The following is a 19,806-nucleotide window of genomic DNA, read 5'->3' as shown; positions in this document are numbered from 1 at the left end:
CTGTTTATAACAATACACGTGATGCATATACGCAAAGTTGCGAACGATGTCAAGAATAGGTACCCAGATTGGCGCTGGCTACCAGAAAGCGGCAAACCTGCTTGCACTGTGTTCGCACACTTAGTCTTCTTATTCAAAGTCACAGACACTACGCATGCGCATATCTTCGATGTTGCCAGGTTGCAAGTTATTTTGGAATTATTTTCAATAGAAAACAAATATGTGCTGTGTTTTTTGTCAATATATACCAGAGAAGTATAGAAGGGATAGAGAATGAGCGTCAACATGCGCAGAAGGTCTAATCAAGTTGGGCGCCATATTCCAGGTCTTCGTGTCATTTTGTATATAGGTGGTAATCTATAAGTAATCAAATATCAATTTGCTGTTTTCAACCATACGGGGGGCAACATAGACAAACAGAAAAATTAAAAGACTGCCAGAAGACATACGACGCGCAGGCAAATGTTCCTGTAGCGCATCGACGCAAGTGCGGAAATACGTCCATCTAGCTATCTGTGTTTCGACACTAGTCCGTTAGTCTTAGCATATTCAGAAAGAACACGCTAACCTCCAGCGTTGCCAATTTTTGGGAATTCCCCAAATTTTGGGGAATCCGGAGCCGATTGGGAATTTTGTTGGGATTAGCAATAGGCGGCGAAAATAAGAGGAGTTTCAACATTTTATTGCTGATTGAAAATGGCGTAAAATTTTTAGATTTAAAAACGGAGCGGGACGATATATCTTTCCCAACTTAGAAATTATTATCTGCTTTTTACTTGTGCTTCCCTTTGCAAATGCTTCAGTTGAAAGAAAATTTAATGACCTCAAATTATTTAATGACTATTAGGGAAGGGATTAAAAAACAAGGAGGTAATTTACAGTTTAATCCCTCTAACAATACCAGCTAAAATGTGATTATGCCACTGTCAAATTCGATGTCACATTTTGTTTACAAAAATTTGAAGGTACCAAACAGAGTAATTTTGTATAAAATAATTATGAATCTCTCTTCATACGAACTTCTGTACAAGTTACGATTGTATTCCCGCTGTGTTATAGTAAACGCCACGAATGTTTGGGAGTGATTCATCGCTTGATGAAGTTAGAATCGACACGCGCGCTATCATTTTTACAGTAAAAACGTAAATTTTTACCGCAGACGTAGTTTTTTAAAGGCCCGGTCTAATCATCTGCCTGCGCTCCTCCTACTTATTCTAAAATGTTAGCGTGATTGACAAAGACGATACTATATCGCGTTTCTTTGATTGAATCGTTTTTGTCCAGTTTCAGTCCATTGGTGTGCTTGCAGTGCGACGAATGGGGCATTCCAGTTTATATTTATAACCAAATATATGTTTTGACAAGACTTTGACAGTTAAAACAACAAATTACAACAGATTATATATTGATTATTATATGACTTGAAAAACCACTGCACTGGAATTAAGTTTTATGTGACCTTGAACAGATCACATGGTAGCGACCGATGAATCACTCCCAAACATTCGTGGCGTTTACTATAGATAATATGTTCGCAGCTCAGTCTCCGGGAAGCCTATACCGAATAAGTCAACAATCTAAAGAATAAGCCGTAGGTTTGAAACTAACCCCCGGTGTTTTCAGGTATAGATAGCGCGTTATAATCCGCCAGATATATTTTATTTGATGGATAGCAGAAAAAAGTGTATCTTCACCTATAGATACCAATATCTATTAGATAAAATAACCTTATCCGTCAGATATCCTATTTGGGACCTGAACTGCCAAATATCGCTTTATTTGTCGGATAAAAATTTGACACATAAGGAGATTTTGATTTAATTTAATAAAATTGTTTAACATAACCTAAGACATTGTTACTATTGTAGATTTCGTTTACTTCAATAAATTCGATTTTAGATTATTTCGAAAAGACTTACCTATTCTGAGTATGTAGACTATAATGATTTTAGAACTTATGAGGTATAAACACTAATAAACACATTGAAATGGTGCAAAAAACTATTGTTGTTAGTGCCGGACTTTATAAGGAGTGTTACAAAATAAAAGGAGCCTCTGTTAGAGCATCAGAACGAAGAGAATGCATTAAGTCAGGATAATAGTGATGAAATAAGTACAATTGCCGAGTAAAAATATAACTCAACGGCAATTTATAAATTATTTTACTTAAATCCCTTCAATTAAAAACCATTACGTACTTAATAAAGCTCTAAAGTAGGTAAAAAATAAATAATATTTTTTTAAATCAAACTATTTATTTCATTTTTAATTTGCATATCTTAATTCATTAATATTACAACAGGAACCTTAGAAAACCTGTTATTCAATTCACATTTGCTTTTATTTCTTTTGTGTTACAATTTTAATTTAATTTCTTGTACTATGTACCTTATACTTTAAACATCTGTTCTTCATGCTGTTTTTTAACTCTCTAGCTAAACCTTTTTAAAACACCTCCTTTGAATACCAGTTAGTTCAACTTTTTTACGGTTAAAAGGTTTATTAATATCAACTTTGTTTACACAATATTTTTCCTTTATTTTTTTCTGGTTTTTTTGAAGTTTCATCACTTTGAGTTCTTAAAAATAAAAGTAATATGACAAAATTGTTTTATATTTATTATTTTTTATTAAAAAAATTGTACATATGTGTTAATGTAACAATTATTATAGGTGATCTTAATTTATTATTAATCAAGACACAAAAGTATATCCAAAATCATCTACATATATAAAATGCTAATTCTGTGTCGTCTCTTCTGAAGTAACGACTTGCTCTAGAACGTTGCTTTGAAAAGATAGCTAATTTACTCTTCTAAAAACTGTCGTCGCCGGATTTTTTGTTTTTCATTTAATTAAAAAAAAACAAGTATTTTTTTTCTTGGTGTCGCTGTCGTGGCGGATGCGCCAGGCTTCAACTAGTATACCAATAAATGAGGAGATAAAACGGCAGTACTGGTCTTTGGGGTTATATACTTATTCTCAATCGTGCTTTTCTATAGAAAAATTATATAAGTACATTTATCTATTTTATAAAATTCACCTTAATTACTATCATCGATGCTATCCTACCTATTTCTTTACTATGCGAAGCCCTACAACAATACATATTTGTTATTACTAACAGCCTTATGTTATTTTTTTACCAGATTGTGGTTTTAGGATTTATCTATAAATCTCGATCTGCTTGCACTTCACCAGTTTCTTCCATATTTTCTATTATCAATTTATTGTACTAAAATGTTAATATAATAAATATAACAGTATTATCATATAATTAAATTATAAATTAAGTACTTACACATACTTTTTTTCTTGTTTTAATTTCTTATAAATCGCATTCCATCAACACATCTATTTCAAAACTACTGTTGAAACTGATTCCCTTTTTCCATAAAGGTAAAATTAATTAACCTATAGCATAATAGAACTGGTCAGAGTTGAACACATAATATATTTTAGTTGAATTTTATTGTTTTTATTTTCATTTTGACGATCTTTTGACAACTGAATAATAACCTCACTTTTTAATCTAACGATTTGAAATTCCCGGTTTTTGTCTCTGTCTGTTGCATAGACTTTTCATATATAACCATCTCAATTTCAGATATCTTATATTGGCAACACTTTCTCTACGGAGTGTCTAACGGTCCGTAGGCGGGTAGTCCTCCAAATTGTTATCTTTTGGATTATTTTGTATGATACCCAAATGTTATATCCTATTGATAGGAGGCTCTAGATTGTTTATCTTTTAGATAGTTATTTGTTAGATAAAAGCTATTTATCTATAACTGAAAACACCGAGCCTAAAGGTACTAACATTTTGTATTGAGAGGCGTGAATTTCACAATCATTTGGGGTATTGTTTGGCTATGAATGGGGAATTATGTAAACATTTTATTAATTAGTATTGTTTAATAAAGTTCCTTGTGTTACAAATATTTCGATTATCCCTTGAATTATTGTGGATGCATGTGGTATGAGAGCGAGATTTATTGCGAGTGATCGAGTAATGAACAGCACTCATACACCGCGAATACTATTCTCAATTCAACTAATTCTTTTGTAGATGATCATTCCAATTCAGAGAAAAATTAACCATCTTTTTCAAACCACACAAATTCTTGTAAACAAAAAAAATGTGACATCGAATTTGACAATGACAAAATCATATTTTTGCTGGTATTTTATTTGTAGCTTTCTCTGGGCCGTATTATAAATGTTTAGTAATTGAAGGTAGATATTTTTGCAAATAGCTTTTAGATGCCTATTCCAAATAAAACGAAATTCTAGACGACAGTACAACTTTAACGCCTATTCAAAAAAGTTTTATAAAATTTTTGCATAAAATCATTGACCTTTTGATACGGTATGTCGTAGGCATAAAGCTAAAATAGGAAAAGCATAAAGCAAAAGTTTAAAATTTCCTAAGTTTTATAACAAATAGCAAAATTACTAAAAAAGATCGATATTTTGCTATTTAAAAAACGTCCATTGACCCAGTGTGAGTTCATATTAATGAATATTCTCTAATGAGGGAATAAAGACACAGATTCTCACAATCTTGTATTAAAATGTTTTTTTTTAATAAAAAATAATCATAATAAAGGAAAACGAAGTAAAGTCTGTCCAGATTAGTCCTAACAACAATTTGCTTTTTACTAGATCTTAGATTTCATCTACCCATCCCTGATTATGAGTCAATTAAACAATAGTTGCCTACAAAGCGTGACCATAGAAATTATGAAATTAGTAGGCACCGCATTTAAATGCAACAACAGTACGAGAAACAACATTAATGACTCACTTTTATTTTCTATGAAGAATTATAATTTCTAATTTGTTAACAACAAGATGGAAACAAGAAATATTATGATAAGTTGTAGGAAGAAAAGCGGAACTATTTTTAAAACATGCAACTGACAAAATATTCTATTTTGTAACAATAAAAAATGAAAGTTAATAAAAAGTTATGGAATTTTTTGAATAAAATTATATATATATATTAATCGGTTTAAAACGTTCTACGTCTTCCGATGCCATCTCTCCATACCTGTCTGTCTCTCCATGCACCGTCTCCGAGAGATCTTTCCTCCATAAACGTGTCAATACCTTCCTGCCAACTTCTTCTCGGTCTACCCGGTTTTCTTCTTCCTGCAGGTTTCCAGTTTATAATTTGCTTTGGGATTCTTATTTCTGCCATTCTTTGGACATGCCCGTACCATATGAGTTGACTGTTCTTTATGTCGTCCACTATCGTATGTTTAACTTCCATAATCTGTCTTATGCGTTCATTAGTTATTCGCTCGAGTCTTGATTTGCCTGCTATCTTCTCCAAAAATCCATCTCTGTAGCTTCCAGCATTCGTTTTGTTGTTTCCTTAATTGGCCAGACTTCACAGCTGTACGTGGTTATACTCTTTATGATGGTATTGTATATTAGAGTTGTGTTCTTGTTGTTTATGCTTCTGTCCCACAGTATCCCATTCAATACCGTGATAGCATTCCTTCCAAGTTGGTTTCGTTCTTTAATTGCTGTATCCAACAGTCCATCATTTGTGATTTGCATACCGAAATATTTGTATTTTGTTGAATAAAATTACGAGTAGTAATTAATTTAAAAAGAATATTCATACTTTCTTTTTCAAGAACTTTTTGTTTCTTTTGAAGGAAGATTATTTCAATACTTTTCATCTTAATTAAAAATAAATCAAGCTTAAAACTAAAAGACATATTTATTTTCTTAATAAAATTGTCAATTTAAATGAAAATATATAAAAACTAACCTTGCAAGGTAAACATTATCAGACTATTAATCTAATAGCCAATTAAGTAGCCAATAACAATCTAATAAAATCTGAGATCTCCATTTTATGTTCCTCGATATAAATATTCGTAGGTAGCAAAGTGGTCCATCAATTTTAATATTCAAAGCACTTTCGTTTATAGCAGACATTTTAAATATTTTAAGACATAAAACGGTAATTGGCAACTTTTTTTAACATAACCAGTTTTTGGTGACGTGAATCGGTGCAAAATGGAAATAAGAGAAATGCTTGGGTAGAACGATGACCTTTTACCATATAAAAATAATATATCGTTCAGGGTTTATATCTGGTTTGCTATTACTAGATAATAAATATATTATCATCATCATTTTCAGCTTATTCAACCATTTCCAATTATGGTGTAGCCTCCCTCAGATATTTAGATACTCTCTTTGTAGTTGGGCCCATTGTTGTCTATTGTTGGCTATGCCGGCCCAAGTTATTCCTGCTAATTACATAATATCATGATTCTATCTCAGGTTTGGTCTTCTCCTAGGTCTCTTAATTCCTCGTGGGTACCATGCTGTAAGTTTTGTGGTATATCTGTTGTCCGTCCTCCTTGCCAGGTGTCCTGCCCATTGCCACTTGGGGGATTTGATTCTGTGGATGACATCTATTACCTGGGTCTTTTTTCGTATCCACTCTATTATTTTACGGTCTTTCCTGGTTATTCCTAGCCTATTTCATTCCACTGAGCTTTCCAGGTTTTGCACACATAGATCATAACTGGTAGTACAATGGTCGAATGTTTTCTTTTTTATATAAAGTAACATTCTAGGCTCGTAACTCGACTATAAAACTAACACGAATATGGAAAGACTCTGCAATATCCCAGCACAACAAATTAAAATTAGCAAACTCAAAGAGTGCTGCCTGGACTCTGAAAACTACAAACAGACGAAAATAAGATGCTTTTGAAATGTGGGCCTACAGAAGAATGCTGCAAATTTCATACCAACCATCGGACAAACGTATGAATTCTAAGACAGTTGAAAAAAACAAAATAAACCAGCCATACCTTAGGTACTTCGGGCACATTTCGAGAAGAACAGATGTACTGGAGAAAATCATAATCGAAGGGAAGATTAATGGCAAACGACCAAGAGGAAGATCCCCGACGCGCTGGGCGGACCAAACCAAAGAAATTATTGGTCACGGCCTACAAGAGGCTTCTATACCCGCTCAAGATAGAGGGGATGGAGAACAACGATCCGAGCAATTGAGACATGATGTCACCATACTCTTTCGAGAGTTAATGGACGAGAAGAGAGAACATTCTAGGTTTGAATATGATTGAATTTCTTCTATAAGTACTCCATGCTAACTTAATTATTCTGTTGATTTCTGGTAGTAGAGATTCCGAGCTGTGTATTAGTTGTCCAAAAATATTTTTCTACTATTTCCAGTGTTGTGTTACTTATTAGAATGTCTTTTCTGTCTATTAGCTTCTTGTACATAACTTTAGTTTTTGCTGAATTCATTTTTAAGACCTACTTTATTGCTGGATGTATTTAATTCGTTAATTTGTGCTATTGGCAATTCCAATCCTATGTCATCAGCGAATCTTAGATGGTTAAGACATTTTCCATCTATTTTTAATCCTTTATTAGTCCAGTCCAGTTGACGGAAGATTTCTTCCAGTGTTGCTGTAAACAGCTTTGGGGATATCGCGTCTCCCTGTCGTACTCCTTTGTCAGTTGGGGACTGTGGGATTGTTTTATATATCATTACTCTTACTTTGGGTTCTTTGTATCAGGCCTGTCAATACCTTATTTCGCTGGGGCTTCTATTATTGCATTCTATTATTGTCAAAATGCAACAAGGCAACGCTCTACATTATAGTGGACAGGGGCGTCAGATACAGATATGACGGCGGTCTGTTCAACATAAAAAGACTCAAAACACGTACAAAATTTATCACAGAACTTCAATGTGCTGATGACTGTGCTCTAGTTGCAAATACGTTACAACGTTACAGCAATTGCAAGAAATGTTGAACATATATACCTGGGCATACGAGGCTTTGGGACTTAAGCTGGACATCGATAAAACTAAAATCATGTGCAATCCCCCGGAAGATCGCAACAATGCTATAAAAATCGGAGAAGAACTATTGGAGTATGTAGCGGAATTCAATTACCTCGGCAGTTTAATTTCGGAAAAGGCCAATATCGACTCTGAAATTCAGCACAGGATTAGCAGCGCCTCAAGAGCATTCTAGAAATTAAAAGACAGGGTTTTCTACAATCATGACTTGAGTACAAAAACGAAACTTGCAGTATACCGAGCAATAATAATTCCCACCATGTTATATGGAAGCGAAACCTGGGTGGCGATGGCGTACCGCCGACACAAGTTGCAACAGGGACATCTTAGACAACTCTTAAGAATCAAATTGTTCCATCGTGTTTCAAACGTATCAGTTCTTGAAAAAGCTAACTGCGAGAGTATTGAAGCCATGATTAGAAAATATCCCGCTTAAGATGGCCTGGTCACGTATGCAGAATGCAAGAAAACCGCATACCAATATCTCTGCTTTATGGTGAGCTTGAACACGGTAAGAGGAGGCCGGGTGGACAACTCAAAAGGTACAAGGATATTTTCTACGAAAACTTAAAGGGGATTAACATGCAGAATGAGTGGGAAGAATTGTAAACTTAGTTAACAGCGACAACCAAAAAGTAAGAGGCAACAAAGCAATGAGATTTTTGAATGTCCGGAGTGCGGTAGACAGATAACACGTATCTGTCTACCGCACATCACGTATAGGGCTTTTCAGTCACAGAAAAGCTCATGAAAGAAAACGCCTTGCGTGACCATCTTCTCATGCGTATCAAATACACGTCAGCGAGTAATGACAGTATGTATGTAGATGTCAAAATGACCAGCTGGTATTGAATAAGCTGTAAATCTGCTATCAATTATTGATAGTTGTACAATATAGTAAATATAAAAAAACATCTAAACAAAAACCTTAATTAAAACATACAGAAAATCTGTAAGATGTTTAGATTGCTTTTATAAATGTGTTGGATATTAAGTCAATATAAAATACAGTGACATTGAAACCAGCTGATTCACACATCGACGAAATAAACGAAGCCCGTGCACCTATCGGGCGTCTGTGATGGTCGACCGGCTTGGCTGGCGCCCACTATGCTCTTTCACCGTTCGATGGTCGACTGACTCACCTGAGGACAAGTGACTTCCTTATATGGTCGTGGTGTTTAATTTTTCGATTCAAAAGATTATTTGGCAAGCTTTTGATAACTGGAAAGAAATCTGATTTTATAGGTCTCGAAAAATAATTCTCCAACTCTTTTTTTTTATCCATTTCACTTTTAGTTATTTTTATACAAAACGATAAGGTATTTTATTAATCATTTCGGTAGACGATAATGCAATTTTATCGTCGTGTATAAAACAATATTTTTTTCCTTAGCGAGTTACGTTTTAAAAAATATTCTGAAATTATTATTTCAAGGGATTTATTACGAGTAGAAAAAATATTGTGCTGGGTTGGCGTTGGTTTCTATGTAATTTGACAAATAAATAAAGCTGCCTCTTTAGTTGTCAGTTTTGAGTCAATATTTTGAATTCTCTTTCGTGTCGATTGCTGATTGAATTGGAGGCAGAAATGGCTCAAAACTAAATTAGTAAATTACCAACAGATATTCAGGCTGAGGCGACAAACGCCATATCCAAACTACTTCCATTTAAATCCCGAATAACTTATGAAAAGGATTAAAAAAGCAATTAAAAAACGTGCGAGAAGAAATAAAGTTTTTAACCTATCCTCGCTGTTAAAGTATCATTTAATCTACCCCTGAGGTTAAAGTACTATTTTATCTAGTACTAGCGTATACCAGCGATTTCGTTCGCGGTGAATTAATCATTTGCAATGGTGATGATAAAGCAAAGCAAGAATTTCCATTAACATACAAACTGGATAAAATTTTCTCACATTTATGTCAGCATGAGAAAAAACAATATGGCGATATTATTATATAACTTGGTAATATTTGAGGGGTAGTTTCATAATTTATGGTTGTCCAAGCGTTTTCCCGAAAGACTAACCGTCTTTTAAATAACAAATATTGTAATATTTGAGGGGCGTTTTCATCCTCTTGGATTTTGAGATTCGAGAAACCCCTCATTATAGAACCTCTACACCCCACAGTCAATCCGTTTGCCAAAAATCAACTTTAAACGTCAAGCAGTTTAAGCAGAATCGTGATTACTCAATGGTCATATTTTATGAAACACCCTGTATAAATTTATAAAAAATCTTAAAATATGTTAAAGAACAAAATAAAATATACGGGTTTAAGAGTTTTTCCGAAAAACTCACCGGTTTTTAAATAAAAAATATTTTAATATTTGAGGGATAGTTTCACCCCCTTAGAATTCGAGTTTCGAAAAATCCCTTCTTATCGAACCTCTACACCCTAAAGTCAATCTGTTTTCCAAAAATCAGCTTTTTACGTCAAGCGCTTTAAGCAGGATCGCGATTAATCAATTAGCAGATTTTTCGAAACACCCTGTATAGATTTTTAAAAAATCTTAAAATATGTAAAAAAACAAAATAAAATATACGTGTTTAAGCGTTTTATCGGAAATTTGACCGTTTTTAAATAAAAAACATTGTAACATTTGAGGGGTGGTTTCACCCTCTTGGAACTGGAATTTCGAAAAACCCCTTCTTATCGAACCTCTACACCCTAGAATCAACCTGTATGCCAAAATTGAGCTTCTTACGTTGAGTGATTTGAGCAGGATCGTGCTTAATCAGTATGTCAGTCACTTAAGAATTTTATATATTAGTATAGATTTTTGATAGATATAATAAGGTGACCAACTATTTTTTGTTCAAAAAGAGTACATTTTGCAAGAATTTCATACGTGAAAAAAAAAAGAAGAAAAAACGATAAAAGCTTTATTTTCTTTTAAAAACATATTTTTCTCCGAAGTGGATTTTTTTTGCTAAATGAGGTTGTTCGTCTAAAACCGGCATCCCACGACGCGGGACTTGGCGAGTTTGGCGCGCGATTAGGCGAGCCACGCGTTGTGGGAATGAGGCGCTCGTCGATGAGACAAGCGGCTCGGCTCTGCGCGGTCTTCCGGTCAGTTGTCGGTAAATGTGGCACAAGTCAAAGTCAAAGTTCTCATTTATTTATTTTTTGAAGAATAGAGTGGTCAAATTAACTGGTATTTTTCTTTTTTCTTTGTTTTTATTTAAATTATCTTCAACACACTCATTAAAATAAAACATGCTGCACGGGCAGCAATACGCTGTTTTTGTTGCAATCTCATTATTTGTTCTTCCCTTCACGATGTTGACTACAAAATAATAATGTAGCCACATCCAAACAACTTTCAGTTTGCATATTAAATTTGACTGTTAAGACGGCACATAATGTTTTTACAGAAAGTTCGAACTTCTCACTGCTCCAATAATCATTCCCCAGTGAAAATACCCTTTCAACAGCAGCATTAGTGCCTGGACAACATAAGGAAATTTCTATTAAAACTTTTAAATTTTCATGTGGGATATGTTCTACTACTAAAATGCCGAAAGATTTCTACAGAATTGACAAAAAAATCTAGTAGATGGACAAAAGAATCTACCAGATTCTTTTGTCAATTTCTATTTTCTCATCGTTCCATTTCTTCAATTTTTCTTCATTTAAATATAAATTTACTCTTCGAATTTCTTCAAAAAGAAAATTGTCAATAACAATATCTTTTACTTCCTTTATTACAAATTCGATTGCTGAAGAAACTTCTTTCCATTTAATTTTACTATTTAGAAGGGTCCATTTGAAACAAATGACTACTTTCAGAGTACAGGATTTGAAAAGAGTACGGTTTGTGAAAAAAGAGTAGTACAAAACTCAGTAAACGAGTATAGTTGGTCACCTTAGATATAAGGCAATTTTAACAGTTGCTATGGAAAAAAATTAATTTCTTAGGTCATTCGGGAATCAACGCCTTTGCTGTCTGAATTTAAAGCTTGTAAACGACACTGTAAATAATTTACAGAAATGATGTGTGAAAAGTCAGATTCACAAACAGACAAATGTAAACATCTCGGTATGTTTACAAATTTTAATGACTTGATTTTGTTTACAATTGGACGGTAATACCATGAGTGTAAATATGAATCATGCCATCTTTACATTAAGATTCCTAAAACAATTTTAATTTATGTTGTTTGTTGTATTTTCAAACATAAAACTTTTTTGTAATGTTTCTGTTGAAAATCCGGGATTGTCTAATAAGGAACACTGCGATTCAGAGAGTGACAAAAGCTTTTTTCAAAAATCTAAATATTATGTGTGGATGCACTTTATAAAGTAAACATTATAAAAAATAAATAATGTCTACCGGCTGCATCTCAAAAGTGGCAAATTTCTGGCAGATTTGTTCCCTGAACAAAATCAGGCTTTTTCGCCACTGTGAAAAATCATGTTTCATTAAAACATGAAACAAAATACAAAACATAAACAAGAAAAAGACAGATAGGAAAGAAAAATACACACACCGACAACAATACACAATATATACAACTTCAATTCCATACATGCAAGATGTTTCCGAAAAAATAGAGATAGGAAAACAATAATAACATACGAACATCCTTCAAACCACAAAATCTACTTAGATCCATTTTAGCCCATACTAAGCCAATGCACACTGAACAACAAATAAAAAAATGTGATTTACAATATACCATGTGAATGTGAGAAATATTAATAATGATGAAACATCTAGACCATTAAAAGTTCGAATTAAAGAACATATAGATTATTTAAAAAGGGCGATTTTTGCAAATCTAAGATTTGTCAGCATTCTTGGCACACAGGACACAGAGTAGCGAAAAAACGGAAAATCAAAGAAGCTTTTCTAACCCCCAATCTAAATGAATAAATGCATTGCTCAGGCATAGGTTAGTAATGTATGACTATGGCTTCTTTGATTATTTATTTGCTTATTTTCATCTTGAACACCCCATAACATTAATAAACATAAGTAAAAATTAAAAACAAACAAAAAAATTATACACAGAGAATTTAAGTTTTTGGTTTTACCATATTAGGTAATTGTGATCAGGTAGCAATTGGTAATATGAAGTTTGACATCATGTAACGTCATTTTAACAGAACCCCAATGGTTTATAATAGACATATCTGCTAAAAATTAAAGGATTCTTGGATAGCGTAATTTAAACATATTTTAAATACTTTTTTCTTTTTTCTTCTTGTTGATTTTTGCTGGTTTCTGTTTAGATGCAAAGCTGTAGTGTTTAGGAAAATTAACTTTTTTATTTTATAAGATTTCTCTCCCAGTGACGAAAAACTCGAACTTTTTCAACAAGCTATAAAAAGCATTATATTTTTTCTTATACTTCTTTTAACTAGGAAAAAGTCTATAAACTATTAAGTTTAAAGCAAAACCGAAGTACATTTCTAATAAATACTGGAATACCTAGCTAATAATACAGCTCCATTATCTACTTTCTAACACACAGGTTATTATTACAGTCCAATAAAGTTTTTCATTCTGAATCTATGTTGGTTTGCTTTAATATATCCATACATACCCCATCAAACCAATCAATCATTCTCCAAACACGTAATACAACTATTAGTTAGCGAAGTGCCGTTACGGTTCCCTGCATTTCACCCTTTATCAATGCCCAGCCACCTACACGGCTACAAAACATATCGCCCCTACGTCATTAATGGACAATGTCCACAACGTATTAGCGCATGACCGTAAATCTTAGCCCCATATCCAATCCCATTCCACCGATACTCTCCACCGATATTTCCTATTTGGTCAGCCTAGCAGAAACTTGTTTTGTTTATTTGCGAGAAAAATACAATAGTCGAGTTAAAGTGTTATGTAAATAAAGCAAAAAATAAACAAAAAAATGCATAAATATCTGTCATCCAGCTTAAATAATGTGTCTCTAAATTTTGACCCATCGTGGGTTGCCAAAAGGTGGCAGGATGAATTCGAGCTAGAGTATCGAATGGTGAGTAATTTATTATACAGTAAAATAAAAAATGTCTGTTTTTTGTAACAAATACATTCGCTGTATTTTGCTGACGTAGACAAATTAAGTTGTGGGTGAGAGTGTGCGAAGGAATATGTTAAAAGTACTTAGATGGTGTGAAGTAGGATGGAGAACGAATTGTAAATGTTGATATAACCGCCCATTTTATATTAAATCAAGTTAAAAAAAGTGTGGCTTGTAGCGTAAACAGGGTGTCACAATATTTCTTGGATATAGAACTACTACCTATTTTAGATATCGAAATAAGTTTATTGGGGACAATTTTCTTCTATACAAAAGTGAAACCATGAAATATGACATACTAATTAAACTTTAATGATGTCAATCCCCATTTCTTCAGATATTTTTGTAAAGGCATCATGCACACTATTTCTATTTTTTATTTTTGTCGCTACGATTACATAAATAAATGTATTTTTTCACAAATATGAAGACAATATTGTTTTTTTCTTCCATTTTTTAGACTATTGTGTGTGAATTATTTCTATATTGACTGGCGATTGCTAGATGTACAGGATGTCCCATTTTTGTGTGTTTTATGGGATTTCTAGTTTATAAGTAGAGATATAAAGATGCTGTTTTCACATCATTGTTCTACTTATTATGACACTAAATATGCTACACACATATTTATCCTAACCTTCTTAGTTCAAAGTTATTTCTTCTTTCTTTCTTTTACTTTTTTAATTAGTAGAAATTTTTGTATTTTTCGATAAACTTTGTATCTCGATTATCTTATAACTTATCGAAAATTTGAAAAGGGTCAGTGATGGGCGGTGGGTAAGTACCCAATTTGTAGATAAATAAAATCTGGGTATATACCTGTAGATTTAGATGAACATCCTAATTTTAATAAAAGGAGTTTCCGACGACTGCATAGTAAATACCCGGTATAATACCGGGAAAAGAAATATACCAATATATAATATCTACAATATATATATAAGAAATATTGTAGATATACTCGTATACATGATATTACTGGTATTATACCGGGTATTTACTATGCGGTCGTTGGAAATACCTTTTATAAATTAGACTGTTCATCTAAATGTAGAGGTATATACCGGATACCCTGATTTTGTTTTGTTCTACCTATTGAGAACTTACCCACCGCCCGTGTCTCGTTTTTCAGGTAGAATGGCAGTGACGAAAGTGGTTCTTCGTTGGGAGCTGTCTATTTCGAAAAATGACTCAAACTTATGTTCTTTTTTTAAACAGGACACTCTATATATTATTTTTTATTTAATTTGCCTTGTTATGAGCTTTCGAAAATTATAATATACTCTATATTTATTTATTTAGGTACCGCTAAACTGCTAAACGGCTCTTATTTTATTTAACTTAATTTTACCAGATAATTATGCTTTGCATCGTGATATTTTGATAAACTACACGGAAACTGAACTTGTGCTGCTTTTAAATAACATGCCAATAACCAACATTTTACGCCGAATAAATTAGTGGATTGTTTTTATTACCTACTATGGTAATAAAGTTAAATAATGCATTTTTACCCCGTTTATGAAAATAAGTATTTTAGAAAGTCCGTAACAAGGAAAATAAAATAATATACAAAATATCGCATTTAAAAAAAAGTTTTAGTCAATTTAAAAAAAGACAGATTCCAACGAAGAAATAGTTACGTCACTGCTCATTCTACGTGAAAAACTGTACGGGAGACCGTTTTCACATTTTTGATCAGTTATGATACAAAGGGGATCGAAAAATGCAATAATTTCAGATTCGCCCTGTATTTTAGGAAGCAAGAGAGCTAGGACATATCTGTATGTAGCATCTTTATTTTCATAAAAAAGTAACAGCGTAATGTGAAAACCGCATCTTTGTATCTCGACTCATAAAAGAGAAACCCTGCAAAACACTCGAAAATGGGACACCCTGTACAGACGTACTGCCAAATCAAGAAATCAACTACGACTTCATTCGTAGTTGAAAATAAAATAATATACAAAATATCGCATTTAAAAAAAAATTTTAGTCAATTTAAAAAAAGACAGATTCCAACGAAGAAATAGTTACGTCACTGCATTCTACGTGAAAAACTGTATGGGAGACCGTTTTGACATTTTTGATCAGTTATGATACAAAGGGGATCGAAAAATGCAATAATTTCAGATTCGCCCTGTATTTTAGGAAGCAAGAGAGCTAGGACATATCTGTATGTAGCATCTTTATTTTCATAAAAAAGTAACAGCGTAATGTGAAAACCGCATCTTTGTATCTCGACTCATAAAGAGAAACCCTGCAAAACACTCGAAAATGGGACACCCTGTACAGACGTACTGCCAAATCAAGAAATCAACTACGACTTCATTCGTAGTTGAAAATAAAATAATATACAAAATATCGCATTTAAAAAAAAAATTTAGTCAATTTAAAAAAAGACAGATTCCAACGAAGAAATAGTTACGTCACTGCATTCTACGTGAAAAACTGTACGGGAGACCGTTTTCACATTTTTGATCAGTTATGATACAAAGGGGATCGAAAAATGCAATAATTTCAGATTCGCCCTGTATTTTAGGAAGTAAGAGAGCTAGGACATATCTGTATGTAGCATCTTTAGTTTCATAAAAAAGTAACAGCGTAATGTGAAAACCGCATCTTTGTATCTCGACTCATAAAAGAGAAACCCTGCAAAACACTCGAAAATGGGACACCCTGTACAGACGTACTGCCAAATCAAGAAATCAACTACAAATGAAGTCCAAGATCGATTTATATATTTTATATATTTTAATATTTTTTTTTGTTCGTGATAATTCCTTTGCTACTTCGTCCAAAAACCGACAATACGGTGAAGGAGCGTTTCGAGGAAGTAAACGGACGAAGGAGCGTTTTGACGAAGGAACGAAGGAACACATAAAATCGACATAAAATCGCATAAAATCGACATTTCCTATAGTAAATATAAGATTTTTGGACGAAGGGACGCGACGAAGGAAAGAAGTGAACTAGCGAAGTGTGAGTATGGGGCTTAACGGGTAAAAGAAGCACATTTTTATAAAGATAAATTGTGTTTAAATAACTTATTTTGATTTGAAAAATACGTATAGGGAAATTAAAACAACTTTGGGTGCACGTCATGAATGACACCATGCGTCGTCTTATGGAGTTTGCTGGTGGTCGTATTATGATGTACAACCAAAGTTATTTTAATTTCTCTATAGTATGTAGTTTAAAGTCCACTGAATAATGGGACACCCTATATAATTGGTACAACTCCTGCTTGCAACACTAAATGTAACAATATCGATTGGTGTGGGTGGTATATCAGCACAGGCAATTTTAAAAGTTTGAATATCTAATTTGACGTATTATTTCATTATATATCATTCAAGTACGTATTTTTGTGTAAGACGTAATAAAATATATTAAATGTCTTACTATTCTGTCATTAATAGAAGTTACGTTAAGAACAAAATACAGTATTTCTTTATATAATTAGGTAATTTTTATCTCACGTTTTTAGTAACTTTGAATTTATTTTGTGCCTATACAGCCAGAAACTTTTCTTTATTCAATTTGACTGTAGCAGAATTATTGAACTAAAGTAATAAAATATTAAATATTCCTTATTGTAGAACAATATCGACCTGATATTTGCAGAATTTAGCTGGCACTAAAATTTCCTAGTTTAGTCATTGTGGTAAAGTCGTTTGAACAAAATGATTTACAAGTTATTTAAATCAATTTTATGTGAAAGTAACAGCATATATAATTTTAAGTATCTATTCAAGTTAAGAAATTAGTAAAGAGGTTTATTATTTGTTTAGGATTTAGGATTCAATATACAAACTTGATTTTTAATGCAGAAAAACATTGTAGAAATAATAGGTATTTACGAGTATCTTAATGGAGTTAACTCGCGTGTATTGTACAATATTTTATCTACGTCTAACTACAAAAACACACAATGAATTTTAAAAATTATTGTACTTAACTATATACCTATCCTAAAAATCAATTACCTTAATACCTTTGTTCAAATAACACCTTGCATGGTAATGTCAATATGACAGTAAATAATATTGATGTCGCTAGTTTAAAAAATCAAAAAATCTAGTCATCAGAATCAGAATTTGAATATATCGAATGAAGAGGTAAAGAAGAAGATTGAAAGATTGTTCAAACTGTATCGTTAACATTTATAATAACTAAGTTTTCATGTTTTTATAATTATTATCAATAGAACAGTTTATTTGTATTTAGTAGGTATTTGGTGCAAAATAAATGTTTCACAAAATATTTTTTTCTTTTTGGTATAGTCATCTAAACAAGGAGCGCGGTAATGAAAATGCGTGAGTTACGTTAACTCACTCAAAATGCGTGAGTTAAGAGCTCCTTAACTCACTGACATAGATAAATAATTATAAACACTTATCTTGAAAACATCACACATGACAACAACAATATCTTCTTAAATATGTGCAAATATTTTAGGGATACTATATTTCGACCTCAGAAATATATTTATGAGGTTCTTTTGCGAAAAAACGAAAATTAAATTTGGAATTTTTTGAAAAAAATTTGCAAATTTCTTAGGTAGTAGATTAAATTTACAAGAAAGAAAACCCAGAGAAAATTCAGTGGTTCTCAAAATAATTGAAGCAAATATATTTTTTTTAAATCCTTCTTCCTCGTTCTTTTATCGAGATCTACCAGTCCTGAAAATATTTGCACTTATTTAAGACTCACCCTGTATATATTCACAGAACACTAGAGTTTTCCAAACTACTCACAGAGCCTGTACCTCTAGGCCACCGGGCACCTTTACGAATATTTAATGAAGTAAATACAAAACCCTTAAAATACCTGTACATAAATATTTTTTTTGCTTAAGTCTGAGTTTCAAAAACAAACAAAGATGACTAGCTGGTTACGAGTAAGCTGTGCTCTACTGATATATTTTTTGTATTATGTGTTAATAATTATATGATGTTTGTTTTAGGCGCGCTTCCAGCAAAAGCAAATGCAGGAAAAGGAAGAGAAATTATTGAAGCTGTACGAGAGTCAGCAACAAAGGGCTTTTGAAAGGGTAGGTCGAGGTAGCGCGGGCAGCAATTCTAGTACGACGAGTATAGGATCAACTGGTGGAGGAAAGGTAAGATCTTCATGTTTTTGTAATAGTTAGTAATTTTAAATAAGGAATAATCTTTAAAATGTTTATTATTATATATCAAAATTTCAACATTAATAAATAATTAAAATAACAACAATAATAAAAAAACGAGAGGTGCTTCTACCGCAACCTTGGAAATAAGGCAAATAAAGAAAACCCCCAACATCCAAATGGGGCGGAGGAAATTTCGACACTAAGCAGGTAGCGACTAAAATTTAATGGCAATTTTCGACACCAGCCCCAAGTTCCGTTTTTATCTGACAGGTATATTCGACACCAAATAAATATAGCTGCGAAATAAATAAAATATCATAATTAATTTATATATTTATTTTAATAAAAATAATGTACATTTTATATTTTTAAAATTAATAATATCTGAATACAATACTTATTAATAATATCTGAATACAATACAATTTATTTGGTATTATAGGAATGGTAAGACATAGCTTTTATAAAATCTAACCTACATATTTGTTGGGATCGTAGTTTATCCACCATTTTCTCCATAAATACCAATTTAGCCTTAACGGTATTATCTTTGACTTTTGCTGGTATTTTTAAACTATTTATTTTGACATAAGTCTCTACTTGAAATTCTTTTAACTTTTCAATAAAAATAAAAATAGAAGGATGCGTTGAATAAAAAGAAGTATTAAATCTTGAATGAAAGGATTCACAGGCATTCGTAGTCCTCGCAATAGACGGATTCTGATTAGACCATATGTGCGGTGGAAATAGAGCGCTATCG

The 19,806-nt window shown here is 32.5% G+C and overlaps 1 protein-coding gene across 2 annotated transcripts in view; it reads left to right on the top strand.

The window, feature by feature from the left end:
- The window catches only part of LOC115890791 (zinc finger C2HC domain-containing protein 1C), a 51,720-nt gene that overhangs the window by 7,361 nt on the left and 24,553 nt on the right, over positions 1 to 19,806 (top strand). Inside the window, exons 1-2 of one of the 2 annotated variants that reach the window (XM_030911128.1) lie at positions 13,748 to 13,867; positions 18,882 to 19,034. In XM_030911128.1, the coding sequence (XP_030766988.1) occupies positions 13,763 to 13,867; positions 18,882 to 19,034 (258 nt within the window). In that variant the 5' untranslated portion in view covers positions 13,748 to 13,762. Of the gene's footprint in view, positions 1 to 13,747; positions 13,868 to 18,881; positions 19,035 to 19,806 lie in introns of those variants that run through there. The other variant, XM_030911129.1, reaches the window with a different exon arrangement.

Source organism: Sitophilus oryzae, unplaced genomic scaffold (assembly GCF_002938485.1).
Source record: "Sitophilus oryzae breed Bouriz unplaced genomic scaffold, Soryzae_2.0 scaffold_926_pilon_pilon, whole genome shotgun sequence".
NCBI classification, from domain to species: domain Eukaryota; kingdom Metazoa; phylum Arthropoda; class Insecta; order Coleoptera; family Curculionidae; genus Sitophilus; species Sitophilus oryzae.
Note: the sequence above shows the minus strand (reverse complement) of the source record. Positions and strands in the feature narration are given on the sequence as shown.